The 21,134-nt window shown below is 34.9% G+C and overlaps 1 protein-coding gene across 1 annotated transcript in view; it reads right to left on the bottom strand.

The window, feature by feature from the left end:
* Positions 1-21,134, bottom strand: part of KIF6 (kinesin family member 6) — a gene marked incomplete at both ends in the record, with an annotated part of 112,417 nt that overhangs the window by 62,281 nt on the left and 29,002 nt on the right. Inside the window, 3 exons of the mRNA XM_009696759.1 lie at positions 1,252-1,395; positions 7,243-7,449; positions 16,917-17,046. Of these exons, the coding sequence (XP_009695061.1) occupies positions 1,252-1,395; positions 7,243-7,449; positions 16,917-17,046 (481 nt within the window). The remainder of the gene's footprint in view (positions 1-1,251; positions 1,396-7,242; positions 7,450-16,916; positions 17,047-21,134) is intronic.

Genomic DNA, 21,134 nt, shown 5'->3' with positions numbered 1-21,134 from the left:
CTCAGCTGCTCCTCACAGGCCATGCCTTCCAGCTCTTTCACCAGCTATGTTGCTGTCTTCTGGATGCATTCAAGGACCTTCACATGCTTCCTAAATTGTGGGGCCCAGAACTGCACACAGTGCTCAAGGTGAGGCCGCACCAATGCTGAATAGAGCGGGACAATCCCCTCTTTTGATGGGCTGGTCATGCTGTTTTTGATGGACCCAGGATGGGGTTTGCCCTCTGGGCTGCCAGGGCTCACTGCTGGCTCCTATTGAGCTGCTGCCAAGCAGCACCTCCAGATCCCTTTCTGCAGGGCTGCTCTCCAGCCACTCCTCTCCCAGTTTATAGTTGTGCCTGGCATTACTCTGTCCTTGGAGCAGAATCCGACATTTTGACTTGTTAAATTTCATCCCATTAATCATAGTCCGATGCTCCAATCTATGCAGATCCCTCTGCAAGGCATCTTGTCCCCCAGGAGAGTCAGCAGCACCTCCCAGTTTGGTGTCATCAGAAAACTTGCTAACATTGCATTCAACTCCTGCATCCAGATCATGGATAAATATATTGAACAGAACTGGCTCTAGAATTGAGCCCTGAAGAACACAGCTGATGACAGGTCACCAGCCAGATGTAGCCCCGTTCACTGCATCCCTTTGGTAAACACTACAGTCCTTTTGGTAAACAAAGAGAAGAAAAAATCACTACGTATAATTCCAGTGCAGGAAATTGGTGAAGGGACTTAAAAGTATTCAAAACATTTCCACAAATCCCAAATTATCCCACTCATTTCCCTCTCCCCCCCAGTGAACTCTCCAGTTGTCTACCGTACTCAGTGAAATCTCATCTTCAAAGATGTCTACAGAAGTTCTGACAAGGCTTTCAGTGTGATCTATAATCTACTTATAGATCTTACCAATACGTCCTGTGGAAAATTCCTTGGAAATATATTTTCATAACTCAAAGATTTATTAATCAGGAAAACAGTAAATTAAAAAAAATAAGAAAATTTTTCATTACTAGGTGCAAGTTGTTTCCCAACTGCTCCTTGACTTGAGATTACTTAAAGAAAAGCACATTTCCTAGAGGATTTGTCTACATCTTACTGCAATTTCCACTGATAAAATTATCTCCTGGAAACAAAATGTTTTTCTGTAAGGATAAGAATGAAAGCATACAAACTTGAATTGCAAACTGTAATAAAAGTCAAAAGAACAAGATCTTTAGAGAAGTGAAAATATTTTTGTTGAAAACAGATACAAATAACATACGTCTATGCTTCTTTTGTCTATAGAAAGCGTGGCTATCATGGTAGTCATGCAGTTTCCTCCCAGGCTGTCTCTTAGCACTGAGGTCATCATAGAGTTTCGGTAAGGAATGTGAGACCGGTTTTTCTCTGCAAGAGCAATTATTACCTGAAGCAATAGTAAAAATGGAAAAGACTTTTAAATGTACATGCTTATTAATGATTGACATATAAAAAGAACAAAAACAATCTGCTTAGGAACCTAAACTTCTGATACAACAAAACTACGCTTATGCACCCAGTTAATCGGTTAAAACCCACTGATTTTACTGAAAGAATTTCAACTTAAATTTCAGCGTGTTTGTAGAAGCTGGGGCTGAAAGACCACATAAATTTAATTTTGTCATACTCTAGCTTTACAGTCTCTCAGCAACATGGAAACTGAAAAACTAAAAACCACAGACTTTCCTAAGACACAGGAACTTGCTGAAAATCTTCCTTATATTTTTTCTATCGAAATAATAAAGTATGGATAGTATTCAAGTAAAAACTTCCTTAATACTTGCTAAAGCATGCTTTTAAAATTACATGTTCTTAAAGCACATGGTTCTTAGAGGGGTCAATACATTTATTTCCGAGAAAATGTCTTGGAAAGTAAAACACAAATAAAAGGGTGCATGATTACAATGTACTGCTGGAAAGAAAGAATTCAGTTTAGTATGTATGTGCTTTGGCCAAAAAGGAAATGGTACACCTACTATTCTCAGTTTCCTTCCTCAGCTGTTTACATTATGGGATCTAATTATCATTAAATAAAAAGCTAGATTACCTCATGATCTGTTGTGATACAAAAGATTTGAACTGTTACCTGGTCGAGCACTGTACTGAAAAAATGCAGCTATATGAGTTGTGCAAGCTATCCTAAATGATTAGGACTTGTTTTTCCTTTAATAAATGTTACACACCAGCACATATTTTGTTTCTTCTGCACTTAAGAAAAATTGTTATTTTAGAAAATTTAGTAGCAACTTTTTTGTTGGCACTAATTTCTCTTAACGGTCTTCAGAAAGTTAAAATTTCTTATTACCATAAATCTTACACTGGCAGCCCTGAGAGGGACGAATGCATAATATGAAAATTACTATCTTTTAAAGGACTCTGAAAATCCAGTCCTGGATCAAGGTTTTCAAATCTCATACATTACAACTTGTTAGATGGAAATATGTTATATCTCTGTTAGTTTATAATATTGCATAGAAACCTCATAGTAGTCTAGCGTATACATCAATAAGCACATTCTCACTCTGCCACACAGAGACTATAATCTGAATAGACAAGATGGGAAAAGAGCCAGAGAGATATGTTCCTTCCATTAATGGAAATATGGGAACTGTCCCCCCAAATGGGAAATGTGTTACAGAGAAGTTCATTGTGTCTGAAGTTCACGCAGGAAGCCTGTAGCCCAGGTAGAATTTGAACCTTCCCACACTGGCACTGAAAGCCTATGTGATGAGCTCTCATGATGCAGAAGCCACTGTACTGTCATGAGAGTTTAGTGCTAAACAAAAGTGCCAGTCACATAACACAGAAGATGATGGGTTTAAGTCTCTTTAGTAAAACCTCGCCTAAATTACTAAACCAATCTTATAATCCAATCAAAGAATCTGGAATAGAAAGAGGAGAAATCTGAAGGAGGAGGAAATTATGTTCTTTCGCAAAGTGATAGAGACCACCTGTACAGGATCTGAACCTGGATCTTCTAACAGCCAGCCATTTTCACATGGTCAAAAAGAAGGTGTTATTATCCTTTTGATATAAAAAAAGGTTCGGGGTTGGTTTGTTCGGGGTTTTTTGGTTTTTGTTTTTGTTTTTGTTTTTGTTTTTGTTTTTTTTAAATACTAGTGGATCTAAGCTTAAAAGACCTTAATAATATTACTGAATCAGGACTTTAATATGCTGATTTAAATAACCTAATTTAAGGCAGAAAGTTTCATTTTGAGTGGGTCAAACAAACCACTTTAAGACCTAATTAATTTTTGAAATGTGAAAGCCGTCAGAAATATGGTCACTTTTTGTAAAATTGCATCCTATATGAAGCATAATAGCATAGAGCAGGTACAATCACAAATAACTTCACTGAAACATTTGGAAATATTGTGAAGCATAAAGGAAGGCCTGAGCCTCACAAGTAGTTATGATATGATCTGAAGTGTGCCCAAGAGTCCCTGTTCCTGTCCACATGCTTTGTGCAAGCAGTAACTTCATATAGGGAATAGATTTGCAGCAGCACCTCATGCCAACAGGCAGCCAGGGCATGTTCTCAGGGCATCCTCAGCAGATGAGGATTTGGGGGGACAGCACTTGTGGTTACAGAGCTATCAGCTACATCTATATCTTGCAGTTTACTGTATCACATGCTCTGAAGCTATATGCCTGCTCTGGAAGTCTCCTTTTTTCCTTCTGTCCATCTGTAGTCACAAGACCTCTAACATTGCCTTTGATCCATATCCAGAATCCTTCCAGATTCCTGCCCACATCTCCCCAGTCTTCAGACTTCTGTCAATTAAGTCTTCCATCCCACCTCTCATTTCTAGTATAGTTTATCACCTTAAGCTCTGGTCCTTACCACAAAAAATCCAAACTCTACTACTAGTGTCTTGTCATTAATTACAAGAATTCTTACTTTTTGGACAACATATGTTTGTCTCCAGTATATACTACAGGTCTTGCTGGAAATAATTCACCCAAAAAATCATGATTTGCTAATCAGAAACAAATGCATGTATCTCACTTTAAATTATTAAAAAGTTCCTGTTTTTTTCTGTTACTCTAATGTCTGTATATGTTAATTAGGAAACAACAAAAATGAAAAATTATTTTTTCCATAGTATGTGAATAAATCTAGCATTTGATGGCTGACAGTGATTTAAAATTTTATTAGCAAAAACTTTGGTAGGTGTGGGTAGCAATCATTCACTAACCAGTAAAATCTTTTGGTATTCCCTAAATGGAGCATATGTTAAATGACAGTGCACAGGCATATTCATCAAAGCAGTGGGAACATTGTATTCTATTATATTGGGAAAATACATACAGTTCTAATTCCACTGTAGCGTCAAATCATGTGGCTGTATCACTGTTAATTTGTAACTCTGAATCTGGTCCAGGATTCCCTACATTGTGTATCTGAAGGGAATATCTACACACAAAAAAAAGATGTGGCTCTAATTCCAGAACATGCTACTACATCTTACAGACAACAAAAGCTACCTGGATATGGTAGTAGAGACTTTTAAGAGCACCTATGCATCAAATTGCTGTGGACACCAAAACTGAATTGTCCCTACTGCCATTGTAGATCAGCTGCATGACACTATCTCATCTTCAGTTTGCTCTAGACATATGGGTCACTTGGAGAAAAAGTGCATTTGATTTATTTGAAGATTCTTTAACAAATTGTGAGTATTTAACGACTAGACTAAGTGTGATAACACAGAACTGTGTTCCCATTGTCACCTTGACACAGATCATTTTACATGACTATTTTATTATGTAAGGTGTTTAGAAATGCCATAACTCAACACTAGAACACAAGTAGATAACTAAATAGCATGTAAATAAGCTGATTTTGAGGAATCCTTGTACTTTAATATTAGTCATTGCAAGGTCAGAATTGAACAGCCCAATTCCCACTGAACAAAAATATATTTTCTACTGTCTTCAGCAGTCTTTTATTGAGTACTAGAAAACTTTTTTAATAACGATATGCATTCCCAGACAGAACTCAACGTGTTTATCTCCAACCATATTTGTTCTAAAATAGGATTTAAAAGTTGCATGACAAAACATTAATATTTTACACTTCTGCAGCAGTTCAAATCTGAGTATCTCAAGACACACTATACAGATTATTAAATTCAACCTTACAGAAGCTCATGCAATGTTGCATTATAAAGACATAAAAATCATACAGTAAATAAGAAGAATCCTGAGTACAATTAGTATGAATCTCAAAAGGTCCATTTTAGAATCACTTATTCTCACCACTTCCCATGAGTACAACTGAAATGCAGACATTCTTCTTCAAGGTAAAAATTAAACAAATGGGGGGCATGAAAAAAATTCAACGTAATAGTAAATGACTGACTGCCACCTGCTGTGCCTTAAGCTGTTTCTTTTGACAGATGAAGTATCTCTGATCATAGATTAAATGAAATCTGAGATTTGTACTTGTTAACACAAAACCACACAAGACAAAAATGAAAAATATTCTTCCTAGTAAGTGGAAAGTTATGAATCAGTTAACCCAATCAGTTACATTTCCTAATTGTAATTTTAAAGAATTTTCACACCTAGACACCCACAAAATTTTCTGTTTTAATGGACTTTCTCAACTGTAAATTTTACTAAATAACACATATACTGGAGTATAAATTAAAAGGGACAAATCTGAATTTTACAGTGTAAGCATTTTTTCTTCTCCCTCCTCCCATAGTTCTCCCACTAAATGACAGCCTCACAGACCTGCTATTGTATATAAAAATTTTTAAAGAAGCCTTAGGAAAAAATACTGTGTTCTCCAGCAGAATTCCAAAAACTAACCCATTTCTGGCAACAGGAACAGTGTTCACTGTACCGTGAAAACAATATTATGTATTCAGTCTTAAAAAGAACTTCATTTCTCTTACAGGTATGAGGTCTGAAATCCACACTTGAAAATCTTCAATGGTTGCACCTTAACAGCACAGCATCCACAAAATAGATTTCATTGATTGCCAAGTGTTTCTTACCCTTGCTTGCTGTTTTACAGTATTAGAAAATAAAACATCACAGCAGATCAGGGAGAAATAAATGTAATGTACACTAAGTTTTTATATATAATCATAAATATCTTTTAGTAATGCCACAAATACTAAGCTGAAAAGAAATATCTGAAAGGAAGGAATGCTATGGAATACAGACAATGCCTATAAACCTGGTGGAAAGAAAAGAAGAGATACTAGAAAAGAAGATACTAGTCAGTGTGGACAGCCTTCACCATCACACTTACCACATTCACAAAAATTAGGAGGATCCTAAGATGCAACATGTTATTTTTCTAGTCATGAATGGAAAATTATTATATCAGATCAATGGAGGGAAAATAATTTTAAAACCCCAATAAGAATTATTATTGTTAATAATAATAATCTGTTAACCAAAACTTTCTACTGGAATGCTTCATCTTCAAAGTTTCCATTCACCACCACTATCTTAACTCATTTTTTGTTTCTTAAATTAGTAAGATTAGTCAGGATTAATCTGCTTCCTCAATAAGCCTTTTCCAAAGCGGAAAAATAAAAAGTAACAGTGAAAGGAGGATAAGCATTTTAGTATACATTAAATCAACAGACTAAGCCTTTTTCAGTAACAACAGCTGGATGATAAAGATTTGTGGAGATTTATTATTATCACTGCAGTTGCATCTATAAGTCCTATTGGTATAAAATCAATGATGGTAGTTACTCCATAAATACACTAAAAAAGGTAACTCCTGTCTCAAAAAGATCGAAGATTCACCTTGGTAGAGGAATAAAACAACACATGAGAGAAGAGCCTAATATTTTACCGTATTACAATGCTTGAATCAAATAAACCCCAATCACTTTAGTTCAATGATTCTTGAATGATACATCTTGATCCCAATTGTGGAAGGGGAAGAAGATCACAAAGAACATTTTTAGTAGAAATATAGCTGCAATCTTGTAAATATCTTTAGTATTTCAAATAGAACAAGAAAATTATTTTTTAAACACTACCCTGTATACCTACTATAACCTTACTGCTTAATTGTTAAGTTTTTCCTAAATTAAAATATGTTATTTCAAATGAAGAGCTATCAACTCAAACATTTTAAAAAACTGCAATAAATATTCTAAGATTAACTGAATATTGGAATCAACATTTCCAAAACATTGCACATTGCTAAACAGGAATGTAGTAAAGGGAGAAATGTTTCACTCTATTCCAATTTTACCTGTTCCAAATAATGTAACGAGAGGTTGATATATTTGGCTTCTGTCAATAAGTGACCTCCAACTCCAGTTTTTGCAACACGCTCTGATCCAGCAAGGTCTACTAAGTGTAACTTGGAGCGTCGGATAGTTGCAGATCCAGGTTCCTTGCTGGAGATGTGAATAGTGAAAATGCAGTGAGATCGGGTTGAGGCTTGATTCATTGGTGTCTACAATGAAAAGAAAGGCAGTCTTCAATGTTCATTTAATAAATAAATTTAGCTCAATAATATGGCGATTGAAATCACCTATCCAATTTTTTTTAGCTATTGCATCTGTAATAAATATGCAAGAAGAACCCAAAAGGATTTACCTGGCACTCTCTGTCAGAATACTGGGATAACTTTGATCTGGACAAATTATACTGGAAGCAATCAAGCAACTATCCTTGTTCCAAGATACGCTAATAGTGAGTACATCAGCAACGCAGCTGGCCTTATTATGCTGAGGAATACTGAGGAATACTAGAAAAGGGCACCTTGATGGGAGGGAAAGTTACTAATTCCTGATCTCCAAGAGGTTATCAATTTCCTGGGTAAGCCCATTTTAAACTATTTTTGGCGATGTAGCTACCAGTGTAACTGAGACTAGAACTTTCTGTAAGGCTTTAGATTTTCACATTTTCATTACTTTCATGAAAAAAATTTAACTTGGCAAAATCAGTATCAGAATTTTATGTGGCATGACAGAGTTTTCATAAAACGTTTGGCTTTAAATATATTTATTTGGAATAGCTACTGCTATATTTCTTTAACCAGACACATGGAAATTCTTGGTCAATTTTTAGAGATGCTCAGCCTTATTATGACTTTAATGGTGTTCCCAATATATTTGAAATGCAGAACAGAAATTTTTAAACAGCTCTCAGATATTTAATTTTAGATTTCAAATGACCACTTGCCATCACACATGCACCTTTCTTTTCTTAAACTACATATAAAAAAATCTTAAAATATCTAAAGCCTCTTTCATTTAGTTGTATCAAGCTGTTGTTGGAAATGTAAAACTAAAAGAATTCCTTATTATCCTCGTTTTAGAAATAGCTAAAGATTTAGAATATATATGGAGATTATAGGTTTACCATACAAATAGTATTTTTATTTATAAACTATAACAAGTACGACTACATTGTTATCAGGGCATAAGTACTTGACTTGCAGAAAAATAGGGTAGTGAAATAAATTAATAAATAAATATTATTGAGTCAGTAACTAAATTTACACTTATTTAAAGCTGTTTAAAAAGTTCATTAAAAATCCTGGTTAATTTGTACACATTAATCTCTTGTCTATACTTTATTCCTCTGTTATTTTAGAATAATTATTTATCTAGGCATAACCTGTGATTCAGACTAGAAATAACCTGCCCATTGCAGGTGTTGAAGGTGTTGTCATGTTAACCCAGAAAGCACCGCTCTTAACAGAAAGACTGCAAGCTGAATATACCAGGAATAATATGAACAGCTATACTTCTTGGTTGAACTGTCTCCCCTTCAATTTCCCAATATTTTTTCCCAGCCTTAATAGTGTCAGCACAGCTGAACTGTTTTTGTGACCTGATCCAGCTCAAAGAAAAAGAAATAAAAAAGTCTGCAAACCATAGATATTTAACCTGGATCAGTTTGCCGATTCAGTCTCAGCACAGCTGTAGAAAGCAATTCTGCTAGAACAATTGAAAATGGCAGCATACAGCATGTGAACAAGTACGGGGTGTGCAGGAATAGCATACGCTTGTAGTTCTTGGTGAAAATTCTGTAATGAAATTACAGCCTTTAGCACTATTTTATTTTGGTCTGCTTTACCTAATAAAGCCAAGCTCGGAGAGGGAGAGGCGTTTTGATCATTAGTTTATACAGATGAGGAATTTTGGAATAATATAGGTAAGCCACTGGCTCTTCTTAATTGCCTGGTTTCTAAGGATCATTTCACAGTCCTGTGAAACGAGCATCAGAGTGCAGTCACATGCTACGCTGTCTTCAAAGGCAAAGCTGAACAAATGAAGGGGCAGTGAGTTGTAGCATGGGAATGAAAATAAGCAGGTTCAAGGAAAGGTGTCAAGCAAGAAAATACTCCCAAACATATTTAAAATGCTGTTATACTAAGAAAAAGTTATATGCTGTTAAAATGTACTTTATTCAGCAATTCTGATTCCATGAACAATCAGAGCCAGCTTCACTTATTTTACTAGGAGAGCTATAATTTTACTACTTGCAGCTCTGTGAAGCAGGACTGGACATTTTATTTTTCCAGCTCAAAATCCACAATAGGATTAATATTTGAGGACATTCCTCAACAGAATGGATATTTGAGGACATTTTGCACTACAGTCATGGCATCAGTCACACTATACTGCAGATAACCCTAAGCCAGATCGAATATCAATACAGGTCTAGCTATGGAAGCACAAAGTAAAGGTTGATATGAAAGAAGCAGAAGATATCATCATACTTCAGAATAAGTATGTTTAAGGAAACTTCAGTTTTACTACGCAGCAAAACTTCATGTATTTCAAAATGTGCTTTTAGTCACACCTGTTTAACCCCAAAAGAGGCAAAACAAATTTAAAGCACAAAGGAAAATAATTCCAGGCCTCAGTTCCAAAAGCTTGGGGCAATATTTGGCCTATTAGGTCTTTATTGGCTATAGCAATACACTAGCCACAATTTGGTTTTACATGTTCCAAGCAGATTCTGCTGGACCAGTCATTAGAAATTCCATTGCCTTTCTCTCCACAACTTCTTTTTTTATGTAAAATGAGCGAAGCTGATTTGGAAGTCATTGGCTAGAATCCTAAATTGTTATTTTTATAAAGTCTTTCTTCAGAGTAGAACCATGCTTTAATCAATACACCAATACTCCATTTTACAATACGATTCTATCCCTACTTTGCAGTTCCTGTATATAGAAAGCTGTATTAGAACTCTTGCAGGAAGTGTAAAGCAATAAAAATGTAAACTGTTAAATGGGATGTGATCATGAAATGTTAATTACAGTCATAATCTCCCACACTTTGCTACTTTTACCACACAAGTAGACGCAAAGTGCACAGCAACAGAAACGACAACTTGTCAGCATCTTCAGTCCAAAAATAAGCCTGTTTGTTTGCTATCTTGCATATGCAACTTCTGAGTATTACCATTCAGCTGTTCAGAAAGTTTGAAAACTGAAAACAAACAAACAAAATTTTCTGGACAGTATCTCAGAGCCTACTAAAAGGTTCCTTTAATGGCTTTCAGAGTTCATTTTGGCTTTGTTAGCAGTATTCAAACCATATGTATATGAAATCATCCTCACACTAATTTGATGTGATGAAGGAAAAAAAGAAAGAGGGGAGTGGCCTGGCTTTCAGCAGATGGTTGCTATTGTGAAAGTTATATATAGAACAACTGATGAGTTGCAGTTACTTACAAAGAAATAATTTTTTTACAGGAATTCTGTGACATCATAAACCACATAAGCAGACTTCAGATGCTTTGTGATATCACATGAAAACTACAAAGGAATTAATGCCAGGTCATCTATTGCTGCCCATTTGTGGCATGGTAAAAGAGGAATTCAATAACATTTCTTTCAAGATCATAATTTGGTAAAGCATCAGTGCTTTGTTTGATCTTGGAAAATATATACTAAAGATATTTCAACCCATACAACCCAGTCTCCTTCTTCTCCAGGGTCAGGATATACTTGAGTTTGCTGAAATTAAATAAATGGTATAGAAGCTTTGTGACTTAAGCCATTAACATCTATTCATACAACGGTTGCAAGAAGGTGGTTTCTACTTAAATAAGAACCTGCAGCACGGCCATATTGCAAGAAGCATCCAAGTCGGTTGTTTCTGTCAAGGAATACAAGGTCACGAAAGGTCCAAAAACTTGGTGGAGCCTAGGTTACCTATCTTAATCTAATTGTTATCTATCTTAAATCAATGAAACACTGCAGGAGTTCCTCCCTATACAAGAATGTATGTATTTCACAAATCCTTTATTTGTTGCAGCTACTATTATAAATGTTGTTTTCACTAGTAAGAATAGCCAGAAATAGGATGCTACTGGTCTAAATAGAGTTCTTAATAATTGAGGATCTAAGAAGGAGAAAGTATCTTAAATAGGAGAAAAACATAGCAAAAGCTGTTTGACAATCACCATTAGACTAACAGAAGCTGCTATTATCTGTAAGAACAATGTGTTGATTACAGTTGCCAAATGCACTCAAAGAAAATACAGAAAAGAGTTCAGGACAGCTGGGACAATAAGATTTCACAGGTGATAAACGCAGTCATTCAGCCCATATTGCAAACCATCTCCACTTGGCAGTTTATACAGTTCCAGTGGAATCTTTTCTTCCTTGAATCAAAATATTTAGACATCAGAAGAACATGATTTTCGTGTATGAGTGAATTAGTGACTAGCCAAGGCATAAATGAAGAAAGGCTGGTTCTGAATGCTCCTATTTTTATTTTTTTTTTGAGAGAGAGAATGCCTCAGTGAAAAAGTACAAAATTTTGTCTTAAAGAGTGTTTCTTTCTCCTCTTCAGTGTTTTTCACTTTTGAACTTTTTGAAGAAAGGTGAGAGAAAAGAGAAAAGTACTGATAGCATCCAAGGCTGATATCAAATTGATTTTCTCCAGTCTCAAGCTACAATCAGATGGATACCCGTAGGAAGAAGTTCTGACAGCTTCAGTTGTTTCACAGTTAGATAGTAAGAAAACAGCCATGGTGTCCTACAAGAATGATAATAAAGCAATATAACACAGTTTGTTTCTGTGGTTGAAACTTATCCTATAGGATATTCTGGTGTTCTCACATTGCTTATTTATAGCACAGAACGTCACAAGACTCTGCAAGACTGAAGGAGCAGAGAATCTTCGTTGAAAAACAGTGGATATATCTGTCTGATTAAGATAAACTCCACCAGTTCCAACAGAAGCATGCTATATGAGAGGGTATGTAAGTTGAAGAACAGGAGGCTCCTGCCGTTATATCTGGTAGATGACTGAGACCTTAATACGTCTTTAGTTTCCTTTCTGATTAATATGGTACAAGTGAAGGGTCTCTTCAGGTGTACTTAGGCACACATGACATAGCTGAAATTGTAAAGTCATTGCTATGAAAATATAAGGATCAGAAGAGGTGCAATCTGACACTTCCTTGACTTCTAGAAGCAATAATTTATATTTCTGTATTTACTACAAGTACAGTTTCACATTTAGACCATGGTAACTGAGGTAACTTTTAAAGTAATCAATATTCCCTGGCGAGGATATTATTAAACTCTACATTATACAGTGCCTTTTATACATAGAAATCCCAAAGCACTTTAAGGACTATTCAAAGTAGCACGTATGACCAGTGATTGTTTTACCCCACACAGAAATGAAAGCACCTGTGCTGAAATGATGATGTCATTTGGTGCTAATAATACTATAGAACAGGCTTGTCAGAGTGGAAATAAATTAACAATTGACACCAGTGAGGAACCTAGGAAAGCAGAAATTTGTAACTCATTCTGGAATGCAGCTCTAGCATAGATAACATGCCTTCTTGGCAAAAGTGTCATTTATTCTCATATGTTCACACATTCAAATCCTCTTTTTCATATTTCACCCAAGAAAAAATGCATTCAAACACTATCAGTGGCTTTCTAAATACATTCAAGAGAATACTAATGGACAATAAAAATAAATACAAAGGGAATGAATCCAAGTCAGAGGTCACAAGTCACTCCCCACAACTATCTTTAAATGTTAAAAGTTTCATTTTTTCTTGAAATAAACATATTTAAACATTGCCAAAAGCTAACTTCTTGCCCCATGTGTACTTCAGACTTTTTAAATGATGGAACAAATACTGTGTAGTATGCACTGTCTTCCAAATTTGAACAATGGAGTATTATAGGTATAAAACCATGCAGTAAAACATTTCCTTCCTCATTAAAATGAAGTAATTTTTCATTAGTGGAAAAACAAATGCTAATTGTACATGCAACTGCAGTGTTCAGACATATCAATCTCACATAAAGTTTTTACAGTTTTGAAACTGATGAAAGCCCTTGAGAAGCTACTGGGTCTACCTTACGCTGCTATTTTAAGAGAAATACTAAAAAAGTGTTATGAATTCTCTAAATCACAGACATTCAGGCATATTACTTCAAAGTACAGTGATCTCAAGAGTTTCCCATCATAAGAATTTAGAAAAGAGCACTTCAGCTGAAGACATACTAATAGCATACCTACCAAAATAAAATGGTTTGTAAACACTACTTAAATGGCCAAACACTTCTTTCTGTATGTGAGCTTTTTTAGATACTGCAGTTACCATCTGTGTCATATACGCAAATTAGATTTTGGAATCCTTTGTCTGCATGTATTTGAGATACCTAAATCATAAAGTTAGCTTAAAAATTGAAATATAAAAAATAAATTAAGATTTCTTTTTAAACTTGTTGCTGAGATTCTTATGCATTCAAATGTAACAAGAAACTGTGTTTAATGGGAAAAACATACAACCAAACAATAATATAGCCCTTACAGTTGGAAAAGCTGCCATCAAAAGAATCAGCTTTTTGGATTTGCTCTCTGCCTATTCCCCCCTGGCAAAACAGAAGTGACAAAAACTTCCTATTTGGATTTTTACGTTATGAAGTGTTTGTGCACAGCTGTCTCCCATCTTACCATTTCCACAACTTGTAGTACATGTCAAAACTAGAGCAAAGGATTTGTCCTATATTGACCTATAAATCAATCCTGCACAAATTATATTAGCTTCCTCTTCCTTCTCACGAGCTATAAAGTTACATGTGGGTAAGAAGTATTCGGTTATAAACGTTCCCTTTGGTTCTGACATTTAATGAATGAATGTAGCATATAGAATACTTTTAATATTATGATCACTTTCTTTTTAGCACAGGCAGTGATGAAGGCAAAATGCAGCCCTCAAATCACAAGTTAGACTCCACTAGCAGAGCCACTGCAGAAATTAAATTCTCATTCTTATTTTCAAGATGGTCCTGTAACTCTTCAAAGAAGGGTTATCTCAGGGGTAAAGCATTAGACTGCAATTTTAGAGGCCACAGATTTCATATGTGATCCATGACAGTCATCTTAGTTTTTCTGTAGCCAAACTCCTCATCATTTAAAAAGATGAATCAAGCATTTCTTTTACTTTCTTTTCTGTTTAGGTTTATTCATCTTGTGTCTTTTTCTTTAAAGTTTACTTAAATAGGGTCCTAATATTCTTTGAGGTCAGGAATTGTTATCATAATTCAATTAAGGTTTAAAAATATGGATCTCTGGAGAAGAAGTTATGGTTGATGTCATAAGCCCTCTTCCCTAAACCTCTAATTTAATCCCTCATTTCTGCAAACACTATTTTCTCTTTCTGATAAGTCATCATGTAAAGTACCACAATCACCTAAAGACAAAAACGATAATGGGTGATAAATTCTGTAATACCTAAGAGGAAGCAGCACTCAGTAAGCTCGCTGAACTGTACTGCAACATACCTGCTGCAATGGGAAAAGAACAATGTATGAGATAACTACATAAATAAAACTTCCACAATGAAACCCACCTCATCTCAAGCTTTTGGAATCATATTAGCATTTAGACTAAGTAAAGTAAATATTTCTGCAATGCGTGGTAGTTATTCCAAGTAAGTATTCTCTGCATTTTTTTTCTTTTAAGTACTCTTCATTAAAGACCAATGAAACAATAACTTGATAATGTTTATATACAAAAAACTCTTGCTGTGGCAAAAGCAGCAAAAGTGACACTGACACAGCATTTGCTAACCCAAGTCACGCAGATTACTGAATTCTCTGCTACTGGGGTCTCACACATTCTCCTGTCTATTCTTATGTTTTCTAGCAAGTAGTAGCATGCCCCAAATAAAACTACCAAGTTGTAGATTCAAAAATAAGCTAAAGGAGATTTTTTCTTCACACAACACAGTTAAGTCATGGAACTTTGTGTCACATGAGATTTCATGACAAAAATTTGCCAAAGTTAAAAAAAGCATCTGGGCAAATTCTTGTAAAGAAAAAAATACAACAAAAGTTATTAGCTATACATAGTCTGAAACACAAACTAATGAAGATTAGGAGATTTTTTAAAAAAAAAGTATCATTACTTACTTGGTTTATCTTTTCTCTATATATTTGCTAGTGGATATTGTTCAAAACAGAAAACTGGAGCAGATATGTTTGGTCTGACACATTAAGAATATTCTTTTATTTTTACTGAGCACTACTTCATCTTGACCTTTAATGACTTACCACCTTCATTAGTCCTGCTATTTGTTCATGACTTTCAGTGTTTGAGATATATTTTCTCTTTAGGCAACATTTTCCAAATATGTAACACAATTGCCCTTTACAATTGCTGATTTATGACCCTGTCAGCCAGCAGCACACCATTCTTTAAATATTCTTCTCATTTTCATACACAGCTCCTCTACACTGATCAGAGATTTCTTGAAGATCTTTTTCCATGCAATGAACTTTCTTTTCCTGTTTTCATTACCAACTATCATGATAGGTTTTCAGTCTTGTGAACCCAATGTCATCTTTTTGTCTCCTCTATTACACTTTTTCAAGTTCCTCTCCTCTAAATTGTATAATTTTCTCTATTTCAATACCATCAAATGGTTCTTTACCTCAATATTCATATTTACTAACAGTCTTTAAGCACAGCTTGATTATCTCTTGCCTTAATGTCTTTCTGTCTCTCAAAATGTCACTGCCAAAATAGTCTCCTTTCAGATCAAATCTGGCTTTTGCCTATTCATATTTTGTAATCAAAAATCAAATCTTCCCCTGTGCCCAGGTGTACATGATCAGCCAGCAGGAACAGAGCGCTACTTGACTATTTCATATACCTTAAATGTCTTTCTTGTCATTGATTTATTATATATCTATTTAGTCAGACAGAGGAAGAAAACCCACAGATTTCTAGAGTAGAATTAGCTGTGTTGTAGTAAAGACACACTGACAGGGCTCGCATTATAAAATACGCTTTTTATATTTACATTCCATTTCCAAGTATGAAGAAAAAAAAAATCTACACATTTTGGATATGGAAATATTTCATTTAAATTTTCCAGAATCAGTAAAAACACCCTTATTTTTGCATATTGGAAAATATTTGTTTTGAATGTGCTTCACACTACCATTGGTTTTTTTATGACATAACACCACGTGCTCATGCAATAAGAAGAAAAAAGAGGGGATTGCCAACACTTATGGTAACTGCTTCAAAAGCAAGTTAGTACTTCTGGAGGAAAGTCTGACAATGCTTTGTAAGGCCATGTTTTCTAATCTTTAAATGTGTACGTATGTTGATACATGCTACATTCAAAATTGTCAATGGTTTATGAGAAAAATTTTTTTCTTACTTAATTTTTATTTAAGTAAGTTATGACATCAACAACCACCAATCAGATTCACTAAGGAAAAACAGAAAGCTCTTTGCAAAGTGAAAGCTATCATCAGAGAAATGCTTACAATTTCACTGTGGAAATACACGGAGAAAGAAGATACTCATTTATCTGCAAGGACTTCCAAAATATACGTCTTATGTGGAGAAGTTTACAATCATTTTAACTGTGGTGGTTGTAAGTAATATTTGTAGCAGCAATTCTCACCTCAGCAATCACTCTGTTGGTGTCTCCTAAGAAGAGTAGGTTTAAGGCTTCCTCTTCATTTGTTGCTTGCTGAAGAGACAAGTTTTTCAGATGAATGTTCTGATCAGGGTCTTCCATTATTGTCACTTTTCTACATGGAAAAAAATCCAAAACAAAACAAAATGAAAACTAAAATTGTTGTAAGGCAATCTTTGTTCCATTCTTTCGCTTACACCTAACAGGTGACAACTAAAACCCAAAACCAATCCTAATAAAAGAACTAAAACCATGAAGACTAAATGATGCAAATTAAAGGAGGTGCTGAATTTTTTTTTAACTCTATCACTTCCTTTTTTGGTGACAGATCAGTTCCTTTATTATAAACCTTCACATAGAAAAGAAATATATAGAATCTATTAGAGAAAGCTTTGGGATTTTTTTAATGAGATAAACTCTCAAGAGCAAGAGGTTAGATGAATCATCACAAACAAACAGTAAGTTAAAGGTTGATTTGCCATTACCACAGCTATTTAAGCACAAATGATGCATAAACCATACCATAATCTTGATGAACAAATAGGCATGGAATATATCAGAATCAATACATCTGTAGTCAACATGTTTCTAATAACTTTGCATTTGTCAAGATTATTTCTCTTTTAATTCTTATCAAATGGTAATAACTACAAATGTAAATGACCCTTTCTTAAATTATAAGTAAGCAAACAGAATGATTTTATTTCCACTCAGGTTAGAAATGTTCTTAGTTGTACTTCTTTAAGCCTTAAAGTTCAGAAGAAGGAAGTTAGATGGAAGTAGCAAGGATATGGCAAAAGCTCCAGGAGAGCTACTAAATATTACTGACACTCCTTTTCACTTCTTTAAATAGCCCTTTTAATTAAGATTTTTTTCTTTTGATCATATTACTGAGAGTTCAACTTTTTTGGCTTTATTGAGTAGCCATTAGGGTCTCCTCAGTTAGGACATTCTATAGTATCCAATGTGGAAGCCAAGTAGTTGCATCACTGGATTTGAAAAACTGCCAGAGTGAAGACTTTGTTAAAATTGAAGTACATTAATTCTGAGGATGAATGACACATCCTTCAGGGTGAATTACATGTTCTGAAACAACTTACCACAAGCAAATTAGAACTTTCTTAAAAGTTAGAAGCTTTTTTTTAAAAAACAATTTTTTCCCTGTAAGTGTAGATAATACTTTATATATATATAAGTATACACATATGTCTATACATATATGTGTGTATATATATATATTTTTCATATTCTTCAAGGTTAACCACAAGAGGGAGTATGGTGCTTGAGTTTTTATCTCTAGATAGTTCTTGCATGTTAATTACTCCAAGCTGCTTCAAAACCACACAGGTTGGGTTTTGTTTTGCTTTGCTTTGTCTTTTTTTCCCCAGAACTGACAGAATCAAATCGAGCAGCTAAGCAGCATTCCATAGTATTGCTCTTAAGTATTAGGGAAATAGTTCACACTGATGGTCAAAACATTGGAATGGATACATAGAAATATTTTGAAGACATTGCAATACACTTACTAATTTCAAGAAAAAAATACATGTAAAGGTACACACAATGCTCCTTTAGTTGTCGTAACAATTGTTTTCCCAAGTACGATTGCCTGCTATTTATAGCCTTATTTTTGTGTGGTAGAGTAAGAGACCACGCTACTACAGTCATGAAACTCTGCTTTCCCCATACAGATCGTAAACGCAAAAGCATAATTCTGCTCTGGCATAACAATGTTTTGATAATGTCAAGTTGTACTCTGTCCACAATTCCATCTGTGTGTGCATCACATGCTAAAGCCCAGAGTGGTTCTGATTACAGTATGATGCTTTGACCAATTTTAATACTTTGAAATTGCACAGTAAGCATCATCTACCTCTTTTTATAATTTAGGAAAACAATGTTGTTTTACTATGCACACTTGACATAGTATTTCAACTTTTAAGGATCTTTTCAGACTACATTTTGATAAATAGTTATAAATAATTTCCAGACAACAAAGGTATTAGTTTGGATGAAAAGATCTGGAGGATTATTATATCAGAAAGAAGACAGTTGGGACATCACAAACCAGTGACAGTTTCCTATACAGTGGCCTTGCAGCAATTGGGAGGATTTCCAGATGGAAGTCTAAACTTGCACATCTTGAGAGGTATCTGTCAAAACTTCCTCAGAAAGACATGTTCCAAAATGACAACAAAATGATTTATTTTATAGTGCTATAAAGTTACTGTATAATACAATAATAGATTTCTATAGAATGTTCTCTGTATTAATGAAATTTTTAAATTTCATAGCTCTAACTTGGATCTTGGAGTGGAAAAGCTCTGTTAAGTTATCCATAATGACTGTAAGAAGGCAGAGACAAGGTTTTATTTTCTTTATAAACAAAGAATCTTTTCCATTTGGCTTAATGGATGGAATTTGTAGCTGTAGGAAACCTGTAGGATGGGATCAGCTTTTTTTATACTGTTATTAACTCGGGCCTTTTCCTGCATCAACTGATCTGCCATTAATGCAAGAGAGTCTTACACACTGAATGCTTTCATTTATAAAATTCTTGTTACTGGCAAACAATGAAGTTAAACCTTCCTCGGACAAATTAATACCATCTCATTAATTTGTGTAATATAAATTAAAGAAACACTTAAAAGATTTTGGAAAACAAATAAGAATTTTAAAAATCAAGTTTCCTATGATTATATCTGTCTCTAGGGCTTAGAACTGAAGAAATAATATAATAATAAAATAATCTGAAAAACTTTATAAATATTTAAAAATCAATCATAATGATGTAAACAAATAATATATAAGGTTATATATCTTCTATGACAATATATAAGCAGAATATAGTGATATTACTTCAGCATGAGGAAGAGGCTCTACAGTTAATGATAAATTTAGGAAAAGGATAAAAGACAAAAGCAGCAAGCAAGCATCTTTGAGACTGTCCAGAAGAACAGAATAAAGTAATCGGTAACTACAGCTAATCTTTGTGTAAAGTTGCAAGGACCTTTAACTTTTAAGACAGAAAGACCAGATCATAATTTTATATATCATCCAAAAAAGTATAGCTTCAGAAGTAAAGCTCCCTGAATACCACATCAGAGGACAAAGTCAACACTGATTCCAGAAGCAAGGTTACAAAGTTATTCAGCCACCAGCACAGCTTTCAATAGCACAGAGATTTGATTTTCCATTCAAATATAGACTTAGAGCATAACCTCTTTAGCCTGTGAGACATGATAGAAGTATGAGATGAGTAAGTATTGGTGCAGCCTGTTCTCCTGACACATCATATTGTGACAGGAAACCCTTCCCACTGTCTTCAACAAATTCTACATGTGAGACAAGAGAAGCACAGTTTGCTTGTTCTACACTTTATGGACGTAGGAGTGTATTGATACTGACGGAGAGGCTGTTGCACGTTTAGGAGTTGGTGATGCACGTAACAGTTAACCCGAGCAGGTGCAGCCTGTGCTGTGCTGCATGTACAGTGTGGCATTCAGGTCTCTGTGCTGCACAGAGCCCTTGGCTGCAGGATAAATTCACCCAGGTCATAGTAACACAAGAGCCTGCAGGCAGTTCCCATCTGGTCATCACATCACCTGTATGGCCTTGCTTTTACCAAAAAATGAAGGAAGAAGTTCTCGTGAGAACACCTTTTAGAAGTGCATCTGTTTTCTTGTAAGGAAATTACATAATAGCAGGAATAAGCAAAGGGGAAAGCTTCTCTCCACCGACAGGATCTGTGTTGCTCTGTCCAGTGCGCCGTGGGGAAATCCATTCAGGCTCTGTCTGATGCTGCACGAACGTGGAGTGCCCAGCATCTGATGGGATGTAAGATTTACTTGCCATCTATATTTCTCTTCTTATTCTGTTTTATTAAAGCAGTTACCTTATTAAGCAATTTGTTATTGTGCCTTTCTTACTGAGCTCTGGAAAAAGCCCTGCACCAGCTCGCTCTCCCCCCTCATCCCACCAGGCAGAACAAGGAGTCAGAACAGAAACAATTAAATTGGTGGTACACGTACAAACAAAACATATAAGATTTGTTAGAATTTGGAGGCAATTGCAATAATCTCACTCACAAAAAAAAAATGTTTGTTAAATAATACTTTGATATTCAAAAGTAAAGATGCCTTCAATAGCACAGCAATAATCAGAACTGAGTTAATTTACTCATCCGATGTCTTTAGAAAAGTC

The sequence above is a fragment of the Cariama cristata genome, unplaced genomic scaffold (assembly GCF_000690535.1).
Source record: "Cariama cristata isolate BGI_N322 unplaced genomic scaffold, ASM69053v1 scaffold363, whole genome shotgun sequence".
NCBI lineage: Eukaryota > Metazoa > Chordata > Aves > Cariamiformes > Cariamidae > Cariama > Cariama cristata.
This window is presented reverse-complemented; position numbering and strand designations above follow the sequence as displayed.